The 21,683-nt window shown below is 31.9% G+C and overlaps 1 protein-coding gene across 1 annotated transcript; it reads left to right on the top strand.

Annotated features, from left to right (window-relative positions):
* Window positions 1–14,118: 14,118 nt before the first annotated feature.
* LOC111983950 (uncharacterized) lies at window positions 14,119–15,159 on the top strand. The gene has a single exon (XM_024015594.1). It carries the CDS (start codon window positions 14,119–14,121, stop codon window positions 15,157–15,159), a length of 1,041 nt encoding a protein of 346 aa, XP_023871362.1.
* The last annotated feature ends 6,524 nt before the right edge of the window (window positions 15,160–21,683 follow it).

Genomic DNA, 21,683 nt, shown 5'->3' with positions numbered 1-21,683 from the left:
ATCCCATGCCCTCACTAGTGATCAACAAAATAATAATGAAGAAAGTTATACATAAACGAATTATGAGTTAAGGGCTTAAGGCTCATGAAATATAAGCAAGGCATCACAGAGTCCATGACGTTCTCGGTCTCAACTCTCAAGGGAGTATATGATCTGTGACATATTTGATACTAAATTATAGCATAAGATTTACCAATGTAAAAATTTATAGTTTAAACCGCCAATGTTTATTATGCAACCAAATTTTTAATTAAGTAATGATTTATCTAGCCAAGAGTCTTTAGCCAATTTGGATTTCTGATGTTCCAATGGAGATGTCTAGGAGTTTAAGTACCCGTTTGGGTACAGCTGAAACGCAGTGCGTCTGCGTTTCAGTTTTTTTTTTTTTTTTTTTTTAAGGCCAGCACCTCTTGTACTGTTCATAGAACATGAACAGTGTTTTTTCGTGTGAACAGTAATATATATATTTTTCTCAGTTTTCAATTTTTAGCAAAATAAGAGGTATCCAAACGCACTTTCTTTTTAAATTGGGTAAAATGTAAATACATACCTTGATTTTTGGGTCAAAATCAAACTTACTGTTTGATCTTCTAAAATGAAATTTGAAGCTCCTAAATTTTGAGAAATATCCAAATTAATTTTATCTGCCTAAATTTTCGTCTCCTTCCATTGTGAAAATGCATGAGGAAAAAAAAAATTCTTTAATTAAAATTTAATTTTACATTTTAATATAAAAAAATTAATCACAAAGAAATGAAAATTTAGACAGAATGATCAGATTTGGTATTTCTCAAAGTTGAGGTTAATTTCTAATTTCAAACTAATAAGTTCAAGGGTTAATTTGACTTTAACCCAAAGATCTAGGAATGTTTTGTATTTTATCCTATTAATTAAATTTACACAGTTTGAACCTTTTTTTTTTTTTTTTTAAAGACGAGTTAGATGTGAATATCAAAATTTTCATTTGAAGTTGGGCATAGTTATAAATATTTTTACGAGTGTGGAGAGAGGCTTTAAGTCGCAGAGTAATGAAAGGAATGGAGAAATCTATTTTACCCCATTATCATGCTTGCTCATGTTTCTGTAAATGGTTGTGTGATTAATTTTACTCATTACCAAACCCGCGGAGGAAGGGAATATAAATTCCTAACTTTTGTTTTGATTATCAATTCAGCCTTTGATAAATAAATATATCTTAATTATATTTCATCTTTGGGGGAAGAAAGAAAGTTGGTCCTTATATTTTGGCAAAGATTTAAAAAAATAAAAATAAATAAATATTAAGAACCAGTATCAGCTACCATATATGATAAAATATGTGGTACCTTTGCAAATATTTTTTTTTTATTTTCTCAAAAGAATTTTTAATTACCACAGCAAAAAGTAGAGAAGAAATTTTGAAGTGCAAATCTCATGATAAATGGGATATGGCCTGATAATTACACGTAAATATGGGGATTTGCCGGATATGTTCATAACATTGTGCAACCCAAGTAATCTTGGAAGTTGGAATTGGATATATATATAAAATCACTCTAATCCTCTATCTATAGTCTCTATTCAAATATACTATATATATTTGGAGAAGAGTATTCAAAACTATTTGATTCCCCAACAATCAAACAGCCCCTCAAAAAAAAAAAAAAAAAAAAACATCCCCTCCTATGCACAAAACCAGCCATATAAAAAAGTCGTGATTCGTGAATCCAAATTAAGATTTCGAAGAGGCCTCAACCTTTCTTTACATTCTCTATAATCTATATATATATGCATGCATCATAATCGTAATAATTTTGGAGCACCCAATGTGCATGGCTCTAACCACCAAGATATCAATCAGATACTACTACATATGTGTGGTCTTTTTATTTTAATAAGAAAAACAAAATTTATGTATCTTTTGTTAGGTCTATTGAGAGATCAAAAACAAAATTATTGAAAGATTTTACATAAGAATATATATATATATATATATAAACACACACCTTAACAAAGTATTTTTTTTAAAAAAAAAAAAAAAAAAAACCATTATCCCAAGTAATCTTGGAAGTTGGAATTGGATATATATATATATATATATATATATATAGAAAATCACTCTAATGCTCTATCTATTGTCTCTATTCACATATACTATATATATATATTTGGAAAAGAGTATTCAAAACTATTTGATTCCCCAACAATCAAACATCCCCCCGTATGCACAAAATCAGCCACATATAAAAGATATGAATCATGTGCATTTGTAAATGGAAATATAAAGTAGTGATTCGTGAATCCAAATTAAGATTTCAAGGAGGCCTCAACCTTTCTTTACATTCTCTATAATCTATATGCATGCATCATAATCATAATAATTTTGGAGCACCCAATGTGCATGGCTCTAACCACCAAGATATCAATCAGATACTACTACATATGTGTGGTCTCATTATTATTATTATTATTTTTGAGAAAGATGTGTGGTCTCATTTTAATAAGAAAAACAAAATTTATGTATCTTTTGTTAGGTCTATTGAGAGATCAAAAACAAAATTATTGAAATATTTTACATAAGAATATATATATATATATATGTATATGTATATGTATATATAAATACACCTTAACAAAGCATATTTAAAAAATAAAAAATAAAAAGGGGGGGGCGGCGGGTTTATTTAAAATAAGGAACTCGGGAACGTTGAATCTAACTTGTTATATGTGTTGGTTTGGACATAGAATAAGGCTTCTTCTAATATTTAATTAAAAATAAAAACACAAATGATGATAATTATTCGTGTGGGGTATATCTGCAATGTTTCAATAGGCTTTAAAAAATAATATTCTGAATAATGTCAGTTTTCTAATACAACAAACCCTTTTCTGGGTCCAACACCAACACCTGATATTCAGAGTTCACCAACACTCGAAGCAATTTTTAATACCCAACGCAATAGTTTTTGGGTCGACGTAGAAGAAATCGAACCTGACCTTAGAATTATGGTTGGCACATGTTAGGAAAAAAAAAACCAAAGAACCTGAAAGTTCATTCGGATAAGATTAAAACTTAAATATTCGTTTTTTGTTAAGAGAGAGAATTTTACATTTGGGGTTCATGTTGTAAAGAAAGACTAGAAATAAATAAAGTCAGGCAAAGTATACTTTTGAATAGGACCAAACAATAAATAAATAAATAAATAAATAATTTGAAGGTGATTAGTTGTTGAAATTCAGCCAGAAAACTATAATATATGCAAAAAAGAAAGTTGAGGAAACCAAAAGAAAGTACCTTTAGTATAAAGTCTATAAAGAACTCGGCCTAGCAAACATAAATAAATAGAAAATAGTTGTCTTCTAACGAGTTTTGTTGCCTGATTGATTAAGTCTGGCTGTGAGAATTGTTTAAACATGGTATGCTTTGTCATGTATGTATTATCCAAAAACTACATCCAACAACACTGAACTTATTATTATCTCCCCTGAAGTTCTTCCTTGAAACCAACTCAATGAGTGAAGTGAAGCTAGCAACAGTACAAAAGTAGTTGTGGGGGGCCATTTCCTTTTCCCAATGACCCATCATCTATTTCCTTCCCTTTTGCGATGGCAAATAAAAAGAAGGAAACATTTTAAAAAGGGCGTGAAGCCCTTTCAAAGTAGAAAAGAAAATCACAAAAAGTCATGTACTTAATTGTGACAGGGAACCCCAAGTGCAACCCTGCTCATTCCCATGCCCATATGTAAGAGATAGAGAGAGAGAAAGACATGGTTTGAAGTTTGATGACTGAAGCCCCTTCAAAGGCGCAAATTATGGATAGCCAACAAGAAAGAAACTGTGTGTAAGGCTCAGTAACTAATGCTGATGATTGTCATAATGGAAGCCTTATATGTTCACATCATTCCAAATATATATATATATACACACGCACAAATGGAATTTCAAGTTATGATTTTTGCTTTATTAGAGCATTCACAACAGCGGATCTATAATTTTAGCTATTTGGCACCAATAAAAGTTACTTTATCCATTTTACCTACACACATGCTGCAGCAGTGAATATATTTTAGCTTTTAACACAATAAAATAATATAAACATCACAATAAAATATATAACAACTACAATAAAATAATATATTCCACTACCAAAAAAACATCACAGCCCCAACCACAACCACCTCTACCATCAGCCACAGCCACAACCACAACCACAACCATCACCAACACCACCACCACCACCACCACCAGTCCACAGCCAAAAAAAAAAAAAAAAAAAAAAACCCACCACGAGCAAGCACTTCAATCACCAGCACAGCACAATCATCCACCACCACCACCACCAGTCCACAACAGGAAAGAAAAAACCACCACCCAATCACCACCCCTTCGCACTCGTCCCGTTCCTGACTCATCCGAGTCAACTTGGCCCACTCGTCCTTCCTCAAATCGTAAACCCACGCCGATTCCAACGCGTTCTTGTTCTCTTCGTGCCTGCCCACCCACCCATCGAAACTAGGTTGCCTTCATAGCTTGCCAACTGAGAAAACAATGGTAACCCATCTAGGTACTTGGGAACCGGGTCGACTTGGCGATGGAGCTTGGGGAGATTGGCGATGGGGCTTATTGTGGGTCGGCTAGCTGGGTCGGCGGAACAAATCGACAATGCGGGTGCTGGCTGGCAAGCTGAGGGATGAGGTAGATGAGGGAGCTGGTCGGCAAGCTAGAGAGAAAAAAATTTGAGGAAGAAAGAAGAAAGAAGAGAAGCCAGAGAGAGAGAAAGAAAATAGGAAAGCTTTGTTTAATGAGAGAAGAGAGAGAATTGTAATAAAAAATTACTTTTTTTTTTTAGATGTGAGCTACAGTGCACATCTATCTTTAGATGTGCACTGTAGCTATGGAGCTAAAATTTTTAGATTTAGCTCCATTGCTACAGCAAGATTTTTGTGTTTGTGGAGCTAAATTTTAGCAATATAGCAATATGCCTTCACTGCTGTGAATGCTCTTATGATTATTCTTTATTTTCAGTTTAAGATATCAATTAGTTTTTGGCATAGAAAATGTTTTAGATCTTTTAATCAATTGATAAAATATCTTACCAATTCAACTAATTGGTACTCATCTCCTTATTGTATATTATTGTATGTACATGTCATCAATTTCAAGATTAAATGTAGATATCAATAAAAAGAAATATAGACATCCCATATAACAATATCATCATCATTTTTATGTAGGGCTGTAAACGAACCAAGCTCTTCATGAACAACTCGGGCTTGGCTCAATAAAAAGATCGTTCATGTTCGTTTGTTTATAAATAAGCCAAACTTGAGCCTTAGTTTTAGGCTTGTTTGATAAACAAGCCGACCTCAAGCAAAAAAAAAAAAAAAAAGTTCGTGAACAATAGGGCTCAATACAAAACATGCTGAGTTTAGGCTCGTTTATAGCTTAATATATGTTTACTAAATAAACTCATTATTATGACATTGCACATATGTTTTGGAATGTTAATTTATAGCTTGCACATTCATATATGTTTTGGAATTTTAATTTATTTAGATTTGTGAAGATTATAGTTGCACGGATGAGAAATGTGGATGTGAAAATTGTATTTTGAACAATTACTCAAGTTATAGACAATGAATGGTGAATGGATGGATTTAATTGAGTAAATTATTATTATTATTTTTTGTTTACTTGATTAGAAGTATGATAAAATGAGTATATTGTTATTATTATTTTTGTTTACTTGACTTTTAGTGATATAAGCATTTGATGATGCAATTTTTTTGGATCTCCCAAGCTAAAAAGCTTGACTTGAGCTTGAGTTTGAACCTGATATTAAGCTCGAGCTTGGCTTGACTAATTAATCAAGCCAAGCCAAGCTAAGCTCAAGCTTTTTGGCATTCTCATGAGCTCAAGTTCAAACATTATTTTTAAACTTGTCTCAAGCTTGAGCCAAGCTTGAGCATTTGATTTTTATTGATGAGCTAAGCTCAAACACGCACTACTCGGTAAAGCTTGGCTGGTTTACATCCTTATTTTTACGGATTGTACATCAATAAATGTGAGAAGTGGAAACAATTATTTAAGCGAAAAAACCAACAAAATAATACTAATGTGCTTTTGGTTTAGGGGTTTTTGCTTTATAGCATATTTATTTTGTAATTGTAATTTTTTTCAAATATAAATTTTTTGTCCATTTTTAGTATTCTATTTCATGTTTTAATCATTGGAGTATGGCAAATATTTGATTATATTCCTTTCTAAGCTTTGATTTTTTTAGAAGGAAAAAAATGTGACAATTTATGATTAATTTGAACATAAATTAGAATACTCAAAATTAATAAATAGATTTTATTTAAATAAGCCTTTAAAAAAAAAAGAAAAAAAGAAAAAGAAAAAATATTGTTACAAACTCTGCCCTCAAAATCAATATCCAAAGAGGTCATGTACCCACCAACATTAATGCCAACCAAGCAAACCCTCCAAGATCTCTCTTTTAAAGTACTCCAAAACCCAAACGATCTCCTCAAACACATATAAGTCACTTAGCCAAGAACCACCTCTCGCTCTCTCTCTCTCTCTCTCTCTCTCTCTCTAAAGTTTGGCTAAATGTTTTGAGAAACAAACACAAGACTAATTAGACACCATGATTCCAGCATGTTTCAGCCAACCCAACACAGTCTCAAGCAACAACACTTCTAATCATCAAGTCCCTCAAAACCTCATAACTTGCATATACCAAACTCATTTATGTAACGCACCAACATATCTCACACTCACTTGGTCCAAAACCCCCTTCTCTCACTCCCTCACCATTTACGCCATTGACTCTTTCTCCATCACCATCTCTTTCAACCTATCAACTTTCTCATTCTTCAAATCTCGTCGAGGTTCCTAGTCCATCAACTTAACCCACCACCACTACCAAAGAATCAAGCCTTATTAAGACTTCACTCGGGCTGAGTTCACTCGCAACTTGGCCGAGCCCAACTCGGGATTCTACGTTGCCATCTCTTGCAATGCCAACCTTGAGTTTTTTCTTGGTGATCTTCATGACGAGTTGACTCGGCGATCCAGGTTGGCCTTGACTCGCCAACTCTGTTGTCTAGGAGATAGCACGTGTTTGGATGCAAGAATAATGTATCCCGGGCTCAGTTCTTGGGAACCAAACATAAGATTGGAATTGAGTGCAGTGGGGGAGTGCTCAAAGTTAAAGTGGATGGTGAAATTAGGCTTGTTGTAAAAAGGTTGGCATGGAAATTTAGAGGGAATGAAAAATTTACGTGGGTGGCATTGAAGTGGAATTTTTTTGGGACGTGTTTAATTGGGTCAATAATATTAGTACTAGTAATAGTAATAACAATAATAGTGGTACTAATGGTATTGGGCATGGTGTGTTTGTGTTTCAAGTTGGTGATGGTGGGGTGTGGCCAGAAATGGTAGGTCCAGAGAAGAGATTAATGAGGAAGAGCTTATCGGTTTCTTCGGGGTCTGGTTCAACATCGTCGGTGACATGGTTGTCGCCGTCACCATCATGTTCAAGTGTGTTGCAATGGGTGGAGGAGAGTAGTAATGGAGGAAGAAGTTCATGTTCTTCATCCACTAGGTCATGTGGGAGTAATGGGGGATTTCCTTTGTTGATGTATGCTTGGAGGAAGGATTAAATTTTGAATTTTGGCTGAAAAAGAAAAGCAGGTGATTCAATTGGCTTATATGAGACCAAAGAAACAAGTTTCCAATTTGGAGATCATTCTCTAATTATAGTTTTGCATTATTGTTCTAATTGATTTATTTTGTGTAAATTCAACCTTTTTGTTTGATCCTTCATTTGCTCTTTTATTCTAGAGTTAAAGATTTTAACATTTTTCTTTTGGTTTTTGAAAAACATTAAAGAAATGGGAACATTACTTAATTTGACTTAATTTTGGATCTAGTTATTTATCTTATTTAATCTTTTCATTTTCCAAGAATCGACCAAGGGTTCTAGTTTGTTATTTTCATGAGTGTAAAGAGGGGCATGTTTTTGTTGTATTTATTTGTTAAACCCTTAGGAATTTAAAGATTTCTAAAAAATGGTTAAAGAAGACTATCATAAGAAATCCACAAAAGGAAATAATCATTTCATTCTTTTTGTAGAGAGTGAAATTTTTCCCTTTCTTATTAAAAGGGAAAAATTAAAAGACGTCATGTGCTATTTAGTGGGTTCCATTGTCATTATTCAAAGAACAATAGAAATATTTCAAATGATACTAAATAAAAATTACAAAACATACATAAGAGCCAATTTCATGATGACACTTATTAATATTTTAATTTAAATAACATATACAATCTAATTAAATGTTTCAATGTGTTATTTTAAATTAAGACAATTTATCTAAGTAAATAATGTCATGTGTCTCTTGGAGAATAAGACATAAAGTTTCTCCATTTAAATTATGACCATGTCATCAATGATAACCAATCATGTATGATCACACTTTTCAAAATATCCTATAAATGGACCTCCTCCTTAGTCTTGTTGGAATACATTTAGATGTCTTGAAACTCTACTGGAATCAAGCTCCAAAGTCTCCATAGAATTTCAAGTACTTCAATTCTAATATGAAGAACATTCGAAGGAAAACCACTTAAATCATCTGCTTAGATCCCAAAGTTCACTGAAATCAAGTTTAAAAGTTTTTAGAAACTTCAAGAGACTACAAATTAGTGAAGATCTACAAATTCAAGCTTCCAAAGTCTTGAAGAACTTCTATTACGATTTTCGAAGATGAAAAAAATTTGAAGAACACTAGAAGAACGAAGAATTTCTAATAAGACAAACATAAATTCATCATAATTCCGTTTCAGAGATCTCTCAATCCGTTTATCAATCAAATTGAAGGATATTTGGTATTTGAATCAAGATTGTATTAGAATCAAATATTTTTACAACAAGATGAGATTGAATTAGACAATTATTATGTTGTAATAAAATTTAATTACATAGCATTTTACCTACTCATTCATGAATACAAAATATATTTGTGAAACTATTTCAATTGTTTGATTTCCAAACTTGAAATTTAGTGTTTACAAAGCTTCCTATTCCAAGTGGACATTTTGTTTTTTAATGCCCCATTGAGTAGCAGAGTTAGGGATCTTCCCATGCTCAAGAGTGCAAAAATATTTATGAATGTCTCCTTTAGTAGCAAGTCAGGGATTTTCCCATGCTCATGTGGACAAGTTTTTGTTCATTTTGAGTTTTTTATAATCTTACTTTTTTTTTTTTTTTTTTTTTTGTTCCTTTTGAGTTTTCCATAATCTTGTACTTTTCTTGTAGTATTTGTTTAACAAGTTCATTTTGAGTTTTTTATAATCTTACTTTTTTTTTTTTTTTTTTTTGGTTCCTTTTGAGTTTTCCATAATCTTGTACTTTTCTTGTAGTATTTGTTTAACAAGAGTTTTCTTTTTTCATTTTTCCACAATTTTTCCTGACGTCTTTCTTTGAGGACTAATTTATTAGAGGTAAGCTAATCTTATTCATTTGCAACATAAAAGATGATAAGAATGCGAAAATTACGACTCTGATCACTCATTCTCTGGTAATTGGGAGTTTTTCAAAGAAGTGGATTTTCTATATACGTCCTCCAGAACTGCCAAAGTGGTCATAAACGACTTTCCTGTATCAAAGTGATATTTCAAAGGCAACCATTCTTCTTAATTCACATCATACCGACATTGTTAAGTCACAGCTATACCCTTGCATAGGACGAAACATAATTGCCAAGCAAGCCAATTGGGGATCTTCTTTCAATGTGAATGAAGGAATTTCTTATATTTCATATTATTGGGAATGGTTAGAAGATGTACTTAATCCTTGCAAACCTATCCTCAATGCTTCTCATCAAGTCATACGTGAACAATGAAGCAAAAACAACATTATAAAGTTGAGAAGCATTGAGGAGATGTTTACAATGATTAGGTACATCTTTTCAACCATTCACAATAATATGGAATGAAAGAAATTCCTCCATTCACATTGAAAGAAGATCCTCAATTGGCTTGATTGACAATTATGTTTTGTCCTAAGGAAGAATAGATCGATAACCCAATAATGTCTATATGATGTGAATTAAGAAGAATGAGTGATTAGAATCATAAGTTTCGCATTCTTATCATCTTTCGTCTTGCGACCAAAAAAAAAAAAAAAAACTCATCACAAAATAGTATATACAACATTATGGAAAAATTCAAAAGGGCCAAAAAATTTTCCACTTGAGCATGGGACAATCCCTGACCTGCTACCCAAGCGGACATTCAAAAACATTTTTGTACTCTTGCACATTGAAAGATCAAAGAGAAGCAAATTCCAAAGAATAAAGGCTGCATGTAAAGGAAAAGTGTGGATTAGAAAATATTGTTAACCATGATTAACAACAACAATCATGATACAAAATAATCCCACACAATATAGCATGGACGGCACACTTACTCAAAAGGAAAAGAGACAGCTTTGTTGTTAATGTAGGAGAGCTGATCAGATTATACGAAAAATGCATGGATAATTGACAAAGAAATTGGTGTAAATTAATTTGAATTTGTTGAACTAAATATCATACAATAATTCAGGTGAGATATTAGTTTAAGAGACCGATGGGCATTAATTCAAATCTGGTAATATTATCAAGAAGTACACTAGTTTAATAACACAAGATCTGTGTGTGATTTTGATAACTATGTGAATGCGTGATTAGCGTATAGTTTCAGATTATTGTGTTGATTCTTGGGTAATTTGTTTGGTAGCTAAGAAAGTGCAAGAATACAAAAAGAAATTTAGAATTTTTTTTCTTTAATTTTTTTTATTTCAGTTAACTTTTTAAGATATTTAAAAAAAAAAAAATTGAAATGATTTTTTTTTTGTTAAAAATGCTTAGGAGGCTTTTTTAATTTTTAATTATATGATTTTGTATTATTATTATAGCCACATGTGTGCAAAAAATGCAAATCATTTGCCACATAGGCATTTTCCATTAATGAATTAACGGCAAAAACTAAAATGATTGCAAGTTAAAAATAACAGGGATTAAATTGACCATTATCAAAATGTAAAGATCAAATTGACCGTGATCTTAAAATATGAGTACCAAATGATATTTTCACCCAAAACAAATCTAAAAGCTACTTATAATCTAATCTCCAACACACACTTAAGTGTCAAAACAGTAGGCAGTAGATTGCGGAAGAAGAGAGAATATGCTTTTGAAATTTAACTCCAGTTGTAGGGCTATCAAATCCCTTTTACAGCAAGAGATGGTGACTATAGAGCCCTAGCAATTGCTAAAAGGCGTGCAAAAAGAAGAAAAGAAGTTCACTGCCTCTAAGAAAAGTCTAGAATTGGGCTCAACTGCTCTGGACTCAACCTAGCTATTGGGCCGTTCATCCTTGGGTTTGTCTATACTTCTGCCAAATGTAGTTCAAATATTTCTTTCGAAACTTGATTGAAGCTTGTAATTAACAATAGGCTTAGTTTATTTTTCAATTGTTGGCCCAATAAGGCATATTCTGGTCCTTGTAGATGCAAGACGAAGATGATGAACGCCAAGCACCTCTAGCCAATTGGGCCCAGTGAATTAAAAATGTGGAATAGTATGATGAACTCTTGGTTGGTTGCATGAGAAAGGAAAGAAAGAAAAAGGAATATGTCACCCGCAAAGAAAACAAGATTAAAACTTAAGAGGGCGTCTACACACTTTAATAAGCTTTAGTGGGCACACTCTCTCCTTTCCATTCCACACAATAGAGATCGAAGAGGATGATAAACAAAAAAACTGATAAGCTCACCTATAGTATCAGGAAACCGATAGAATTGAAATGTTCTACCCTTTTTCTGATTTATATAATGAATCATTTCCTGAGTGATGATGTAATTATCCGTTTCTTGACGACCAGCCTGGATGAATCATGTTTGGTAAAAAGGATTTAAGTCTACTCGCTAAAGGTTTTGTTAGAAGTTTATAGTGTGTTACAAAGACTTATAAGTCTTAATGGGAGACCGATAAGATTAATACTACAATATTCGTCTTTTGTTAGGAGAGAGAGGAGTTTGCATTTGGGGGCCATATGCTGTAAAGAAAGACTAGAAATAAATTAAAGTCTTTCAGGCAAAGTATACTATTGAATAGGACCAAACAATTAAAAAAATTGAAGATGATTAGTTGTAGAAATTCAGCCATGGAGACTTTAAATAAGAAAGACTGAAAGAAAACATCTTTTGTATAAAGTCTACTAAAAACTTGGTCTTGCAAACATAACTTAGTAAAAAATAGTTATCTTTTAATGAGCTTTGTTGCCTTTTTTTTTTTTATTGTGACTCTGTGCGTTTGTTAATATGCTATGCTTTGTCATCTATGTATTATCCAAAAACCACATCCAATAACACTAAACGCTCCCCTTGAGTTCTTGAAACCCATCCCTTCAGCAATAATTCTTGAAACCCACTCATTTTGGCAAAGATTAATTTTGCCAATTTATTTTACAATTTAGCTTATTTTTGCTCTTATTTATAGATTTTATTATATTTTTTGGTACTATTTATGGGTCTCATTGTACTATTTCAGTTAACTTTTACATTTATTTATAATACTTTTAACAAAAAAAATTTAATTTCAATAAAATAAGCGAATTTCAAATAAATCCTCAATGACATAAAGTGAAGCTAAAAACTCTTTTCAGTTCATAAAAAAATTAAAATAAGAAAAAGAAAAAGGAAAGTTAAGCTAGCAACAGTACAAAAGTAGTTGGGGCCATGTCCTTTTCCCAATGACCCATCATCCATTCCCTCCCCTTTTGAGATGCCAAATAAAAAGAAGGATATATATATATATAAACTAATAAAAGGATCATGAAGCCCTTTTAATGTGAAAAAGAAAATCACAACAAAAGTCATATGTACTTAATTGTGACAGGGAAACCCAAGTGCAACCCAGCTCATTTCCATACCCATATGAGAGAGAGAGAGAGAGAGAGAGAGAGAGAGAGGATTGAAGCCCTTCAAAGGCGCAAATTAAGGGTAGAATTATGTTAGGGATACAACTTTGTACCACAATTCGATACATGACGAGTTGTGATTGATAAGAATGTGTCCCCACATGACACATTGACATACTCTCACTAATCACAACTCGCCATGTGGCGAGTTGTTGCACAAAATTGTGTCAAAAGTTGTCTCCTTAGCATAATTCTTAAGGATAGCAACATGAACAAAACTGTGGGTGAATGGCTCAACAACTGATGCTGATGATTGTCATGATGGAATAAACCTCATATTTTTATCATTCAACATTTAAAGAACAGAAAATTATTATGGTCCTACCCTTTTGCAACTATCCCTTCAAAGCCAAAAGGACATCAATTTGTACACATTCCTTATTGCATATCTTTTATATCATCTATACACATTACTTACTTCACATTTAAAATGTGGATATTGTGTGTGACGTTATATGGACAGTGTTTGTACAAGTGTATATATCAACAAATGTGAAAGAACGTCAAAACTCCTCCCAAAAAACCTAAAAATAAATAAAGCTAATGTACATTTGTATTAGGATTTTTTTAGTTTTATTTGTGTATAATTTTTTAAAATTTTATCTTTTTACATGTTATTGTAATTTTACAAATAGAATTTTTTGTCCCACTTTTAGTATTCTATTTTATATTCTAACAATTGAAATATGTCATATATATATATATATATATATGTATATTTGATTCTATTCCATTTTAACATTTGATTATTTTATAAGGAAAATAAAAAATATGTGACAAGTTATAATTATTAATTAAACATAGAAGGGAGTACTCAGAATAAAGAAATAATTTTTATTTGTAATTTTACCTGCTTTATGCAAATAGGCTTTTAAAAAAATCCAAATAGAGAGGTAATATACTCCCCCAAAATTGAAACCAAGCAAACTGCAAACCCACACAAATCTCTCTCTCTCTCTCTCTCTGAAGTAATTCAAAACCCAAACTATCTCCTCAAGTCAGTAAGCCAAGAACCAACTCTCTCTCTCTCTCTCTCTCTCTCTCTCTCTCTCTAAAGACTAGTTGAATGTTCTGATAAACAAACGCAAAGACTAATGAAACACACCATGATTCCAGCATGTTTCAGCCAACCCAACACAGTCTCAAGCAACACCAATACCTCTCATCATCAAGTCCCTCAAAACCTCATAACTTACATATACCAAACTCATCTCTGCAACTCACCAACATATCTCACACTCACTTGGTCCAAAACCCCTTTCTCTCACTCCCTCATCATTTACGCCACTGACTCTTTCTCCATCACCATCTCTCTCAACCCACCAACTTTCTCATTCTTCAAATCTCGCCCAGGCTCCAAGTCCATCTACTTAACCCACCACCACTACCAAAGAATCAAGCTTTACTGGGACTTCACTCGGGCTGAGTTCACTCGCAACTCGGCCGAGCTTGACTTGGGATTCTACATTGCCATCTCTTGCAACACCAAGCTTGAGTTTTTCCTTGGTGATCTTCATGATGAGTTGACTCGGCGATTCGGGTTGGCCTTGACTCGCCAGCTCTGTGAGCCAACTCTGTTGTCCAAGCAGGAGCACGTGTTTGGACACAAGAATTATGTATCCCGAGCTCAATTCTTGGGAACCAAACATGAGATTGGAATTGAGTGTAGTGGGGGAGTGCTTAAAGTAAAAGTAGATGGTGAAATTAGGCTTGTTGTAAAAAGGTTGGCATGGAAATTTAGAGGGAATGAGAAAATTTACGTGGGTGGCATTGAAGTGGAATTTTTTTGGGACGTGTTTAATTGGGTCAATAATATTAGTACTAGTAATAGTAATAACAATAATAGTGGTACTAATGGAATTGGGCATGGTGTGTTTGTTTTTCAAGTTGGTGATGGTGGTGTGTGGCCAGAAATGGTAGGTCCAGAGAAGAGACTAATGAGGAAGAGTTTATCAATTTCATCAAGTTCCGGTTCAACGCCATCCGCGATATGGTTGTCACCGTCGCCGTCATGTTCAAGTGTATTGCAATGGGCTGAGGAGAGTAGTAGTGATGGTGGGAGGAGTTCATCTTGTTCTTCACCCACTAGGTTATGTGGGAGTAATGGGGGCTTCTCTTTGTTGTTGTATACTTGGAGGAAGGATTGAATTCTGAAATTTTTTGTTGAAAGTGAAGAGAAAAGTTTGTATGTGTAAATTTTTTGTAATCAATTGGCTTGTATGTGACGAAGAGAAAAGTTTTCAATTTGGAAATCATTCTTTAATTATAGTTTTGCATTATTGTTCTAATTGATTTATTTTTGTTTGAATTCAACCTTTTTGTGTGATCCTTCATTTGCTCTTTTATCCTAGAGTTGAAGAATTTTCTTTTGGTTTTTGAAAAATATAAAAGAAAAGGGCAATTTACTTAAAATTGACTTCAATTTTGAATCCAGTCAATTATTTTATTTGATCTTTTTATTTTCATTTTCCAAGAACCAAGGTTTGTAGTTTGTTATTTTCGTAAGTGTAAAGAGGCATGTTTTTGATAATTTTTTTGGTGAAAAGCTTGGGAGTTTAAAGATCACTAAAAATGGTTGGAGAAGACGGTCATAAGGAATCCAAAAAAGGAGATGGACAATTTTATTCTTTTATTCTTTTTTCTCTCATATATATGTAATTTGAACCGATCTTTTATTGTTTTGACTTTTGATAGGTTGAAACTTGAAATATATAATCAATTTCTTTTTTAGAAGGAAATATATAATCAATTAATCACAAAGAACTTACTCAAATCAAATGGACTATCAAATGCAAACTTTTGGAGACTTTTGTTCTTTAAATTTTTTGAAAGAGTTCCTACATTTTCATCTATTCAGAGCTATTTCTTCTCTCTTTTACATATTCTTATCCATAGATCTTGAACTATTTATATTAAACTAGCATTATCACACACTCTTCGTACGTGCAATATGACTCTTTTTTTGGTCTAATGTCATAATGTTTAAAAGTGAGATAGAGATAGTGTCCTAATTCTTAAGATCTTTCTCTACATGAATTATTTATTTATTTATTTATTATTTTTTTAATGTAGAATAATATTTAAAAGTGAGATAGAGATAGTGTTATAACTTTTAGGAAATTTCTTTACGTGATAATTGATAAAAGTTTGAAATTTTGAATTTAAAAAAAAGTGATAATTCAGATTGGAGAAGAAATAGGAAAAAAAAAATTAAAATTTAAGAATTTTTTAAAAAATAGTAAATTAATATTTTAACCACTTTGTATTTTAAATTTTAAATTATGTTACTAAAAGATAAGGGTATTTTTTAGAACATTTAAGAATATGTGTAATGATATTTTAGTACGCGAAACGATTAAAGCCAAATCGAGAATCTTGTTTTTAGTATTTGGTAGTATAGATAAAATGTTACTACAAATGGACAACAAAACAAAATTATGTTTCTTCAAGTTATGACCTAAGAATTTCCTTTGAGATCTTTTTGTGGCATAAATTGCGTTAATATTTCTAGCAATCAACTTTTTTTTTTTTTTTTTTTGAGAAATAAACACACACACGGAAGAAGGAAAGGGGTTCAAATACAAAGGAACACCACAAATTTCAATAATCGACTTAATAAAAGGTTCTCAGGAAATGACACTTTATACTTATAAATAATAATAAAAAAAATTATACCTTTATTACTATCTAGTTTTTTTTTTTTTTTGAAAGATTATTACTATCAAGTTATCAATTCCACAAGTCACCCTTACACTTTAGTTACGGGATTATATTTTTCTTATGCCTTCTGCGGATTTATTTATTTATTTATATCCTATATGCCTCCTAATAACTTTGATTGCTATGCATGGTCTTTCCAACTAAAAATAAAAGCCCTAAGAAACTCGTAAGGTTTTCTATGGCCTAAAATATAGAATTTTCAAATTCAAATTATGATCTTTAAATTAATATTAAGATTCTCTGTGGATTGTGACCACAATGGTGGGCTTAAGTTTAATTGCACCAGTTTCTCAACAACAACAAACAAACAAACAAAAAGTTTAATCAGACCATTAACTTTAATAAGAATAGGTTTCTGTATTGTGCTTGCCAGGCATGTTACAAGAGGCCTTTATTCCGGCACGTTCAGCCGCCTTGAAAGTCCAAATGTCACCAGATTCACCACTGCAATGACTTTTCTTTTATGGAACCACTGCAATGACTTGATTGACTAAGTTGGGGTAAAATGTGTCTTCCTCACTACTGAGCTTGCTAATAAGTAATAACCAATCTTTCGGTTGGAGAAGTATTTTTTTGGCTCAAAGCATTAATTTTATATAGAAAAAAATTCAGATATTATTAATTTAACTTTGGCTTAAGATATACTGAATTTATCTTTTTCTTAATAAAGTTACGATTTTTTCATAAATAAAAATTAATTAAAAAAAATATATCTAAGTGTTAATGATCAACCTACACATAAATATATCCGTTTGATAAATAAATTTAGCTTCTCTCTAATTTCACTTTCAGACAATCCAATTTTCCTTCGCTGAGAATGATTATTGGCTTCACCTTTAGCTTTAGCCTTTAGGTGATAGTTCATTTAACTGAAGTCAATATTTTTTTAATTCATTTGAAACCCCTCTTTCTTGTAATTCCATCATTTATGAGTCAAGAACTTTATAATTCAATTTATTAGTATTTTTTGGTGTTTCTATAACATCTACAATTCAAATTCTCATCTCCATTAAGATTACCAAATTATAAATAAATTTAAAAAAAAAAAAAAGGAAAAAAAAAAAAAAAGGCTTTATAATGCCCAAAAATGCAAGAGCTAGGCTTGTCACGTGGACCACAAAGCCAGATGAATGTTGAGTGTTTACCCCAGTTCATATGAAAAAGCAATCATTTATTAAGTTTACATCATGAACGCACACTCCACTATCTAGGATTCCCTACGAACAATCATCCCAAATATATTGCATATTAGTAAACTGTAAAAAGATCCATATAGAAGACTAAACCGATTACATAAAGCCTTGAATTTCTGCTCACCATCAAAGGCTCTCATTACTAGGACAAAATTGAACCATGCCCTTTTTGGGCAAAATAAGTAACATTTTGCCTAATTTTTCAAACTAATTAGGAAAATGCTTCTTTTTTAAACACGATTTTCTCAAAATTGAGTTTTTTTAAAAAAAAAATTCTAGAATTCTATAGTGGCGTTTTGGAACTCGAGCTCCATGAACTTGAGTTATAGGTATTTTTTTTTTTACCTATAACTTGAGTTCATGGAGTTTGAGTTTCAAAACGCTACTATAGGTCCTTAAAACGTCACTATAAAATCCTTAAAAACGCCACTATAGGACTTAACTTGATTTTGAGAAAATCGAATTTCAAAAGAGGAACATTTCCCTAATTAGTTTAGAAAATGAGGCAAAATGCTACTTATTTTGCCCAAAAATAGCATTTGCCAATTTTGTCCCTCATTATTACTTTACAACCCACATATATATGCACACATGTTCATATGATGTTTATGTTCTCTTATGATTACAGAAATATAAAATGCAATGGCATACCTTTGTAATGATGAATGGGCCGGGTCACAGTTGGCAAAATAAAAAAAGCCTTCAAAAAAAATTAGCAAAAAAGGGGCACACAATATATATATATATATATATATATATATATATATATATATATATATATATATATATATCTGTGTGTGTGTATTTGTGCTTGTGCGTGTGTCTAGTTCCAAAGTGCATGTAGGTAGTTTATAGGGGAATACTTTATTCATGGGGTTTCAATAGAAAAGAAATTCCAATCCTGGTTATTCCTGTCCTTCCACACCCTTTCAATATGTTAGGATTTTAGTGTGTTGGCAAATTTCGTGCCATATTTGATATTTCCTTGTACTTCATTGAACTATTTTTCATTGTATTTTGTACTTTTAATGGGACTATCTTGTAATTATCTGAAGAGGTCAAGAGCTGAAGTTGGAATTGAAGAGCGCACAAGCGAGTCGCAAGGGTCAGGTGACTTATTTTATTTGAAAAACTATTGGATATAAAGCTCTCCTCTGGCTCTCACCTCACTTATTTCATTGTCAACCGAGATTGTTAGAACCTGAGAGAAGTTTGTTAATTTCTTTTACTGCTATTCCTAGCCATAAACCTCTCATATATCCCCCTTATCTCCCACAAATTTTCTAAGAGAATTCCAAGTTATTGTGAAGCTAGAGAGCAACCTAAAACATATGTTGTGTTTTGGAATTTGTGAAATGTCTTTTGGCTACGGTCACATGGCTTCATGATAAATATTATGTAAACATTTGATTTTCATAAAAGCCAAGTACACTTATAACAATGCAATTAGTTTCAAGTGAACATGTAAGAAGGGATTATCCAATAATTACAATTTTTTCATATCAAATCACTCATTTTAAAGGTTATGGAAGGAGTTATCGATTCAAAAAATGTTTTTAAACAAGTCAAGGTACAATATATATATATATATAGTTATTCTATAAAGTTATGATGATAAATTTAATTTGAAGCAATTAGAATAAATCAACTCGATCATTTCAAAATTTAAGGCTTTGGATGGAAGTATAAGCATAATAACTTTTTATTGAATTAATTTTTCATAAATCTCACTGTTATATTACATGTTCTCTATGTTTTTATCATGCATACTAAGTTTTGTATTAATCGGATGTTGGTTACTATTTGATCTAAAAATCCATCTTTGATGCACAATTTTAAATACAAGAACTTGAAATTTAAACATTTACTCCCTCTGTCCCAATTTGTTTGTTATGTTTCAAAAATCAAACTTTTTAAGAGAGCATCATTTATTGTCTTGTCTATCTTAAAAAAATGTATAAGTCTTCAAAACTACCCTTAAATAAATTTATCAAAAAATTGGAATATTAAATCTAAAATTACACACACAAAAATTTGCTCCTTACTAGTATTAGCATTTTTGAAATTACACAGCACAAATTGTAACTTATCCTCTTAATCAAATTTGAAAAATCTACAACTACCACAATACAAAAACTATTGGGTATTGGCTCCAAGAAATTTTGGATTTCTTCAAATACAAATTCTAGTTTATCTTTTTTAATCAAAATTTAAAAACCCAATACTTCTAAAAGACAAATTCTATCTGCTCTAAGTCAGGAATTTTATTGGCGCCAATTCAAACCTGAACTTTTTTTTAATGGTGGCGGCAAAAAAGAATTACTCCTAAGTGAAATTTTTTTGCAATATTTCATTGCCTATAATATTCTCATATGTAAATAGATCTAGAGTATTACTCTCTTCAATTCTTGTATTTCCAAACAAAGTAAGATGAGTGACTTGATAGTTGATAAAGACAAAGTAAGATGAGTGGATAGTTCAGATTTTTTTGGGGGGTTTCATTAATTTGGAGAGAATGGAGTGTAAGATCCCATCACAGAGAGAGAGAGAGAGAGAGAGAGAGAGAGAGAGAGAGAGAGAACATTGTAGAAATGGCAAATATATAATGGTGCAGCAGATAGCACTTAATAATAGTTTTGATTTACATATTTTTTAGTGTGCCTGGCACACATCATAGTTGATAAGCACTGAGGTAAATTACATTCTCCAGACATTGGTCTTGCTATGCAAAACAGTACTATATCACTTAGTAACTGCATTTTAAATATTTTTCTATGATGCCTACCACACTGCATGGTCAATAAAGTAGTCAGCAAGCAAATCACACATCCTCAGCATTAGCATGGATGTCCAAAAGAAGAGTATAATGTAATGCATGCAAAGCACATAAAGAAGAAATACACTTCATTGCATGAAGCCTCTTGAGTAAAGAATAAGTCTAGTGACTGTAGCAAGCAATAAAAGAAGTGTTGGTTGTGGGTCTATTTGAAAGTGATTGCTCACCAATTACAGTTTTGCCATTTAGCAAATTATGAAAAAAGGTGTGAAAAGAGTTGTCATTAGTAGAATAGGTTTAGTAAAAATGATATCACAAATAACATACAACTACAAAAATTAGAAAAGAATAGAAAAATTACTGCATGATATGCAGAACAAACTATGAGTTGATGGGGATTAGCTTCTAAGAGCATTTATTTTCATTATTTAAAAAAAAAATAAAGTAATCTACTATTTTATACAAAGAACAGAAATAAGTAAATTCTTAAACACCTCTCTTCCCTGAAGAGAGCAAGTACAAAGAATATCTGAGCTTATTTAGCACCGAAACACACACACACACAATTGACCAAGTTAGGCACCTTAGGCTCCACGTTGCAAGCACAAAATTAACTTTGGAATTGATACCCTGCAGTGAAGTCATATTATCAGACACTAATGAATTCCATATATGCTTGATTTGATAATAAATTATGTGAATAGTGTTGTACAAGAGTAAAGAACCCATGCTCCGTATGCTTTAAATTCTAAACAGACAACTTTACAAAGTCATTATAAAAGAACAAAAGGCAACAAGCAGAATAATGTGTCTTACAAAATCCTTGAAGATCTGGAAATCCATAGGGTTTCCATCTGGTAGATCTGGAGCTGACCTTAATGAACTAACAGGGGGTTCAAATGGGATGTAACTCATTATTATGCAGCATAAAAAATTTAAATAGAACCAGATAAAATACAAACTCAACTGATTTCTTATAGTT

Source organism: Quercus suber, unplaced genomic scaffold (genome assembly GCF_002906115.3).
Source record: "Quercus suber isolate HL8 unplaced genomic scaffold, Cork oak 2.0 scaffold_435, whole genome shotgun sequence".
Lineage (NCBI taxonomy): Eukaryota > Viridiplantae > Streptophyta > Magnoliopsida > Fagales > Fagaceae > Quercus > Quercus suber.
Note: the sequence above shows the minus strand (reverse complement) of the source record. Positions and strands in the feature narration are given on the sequence as shown.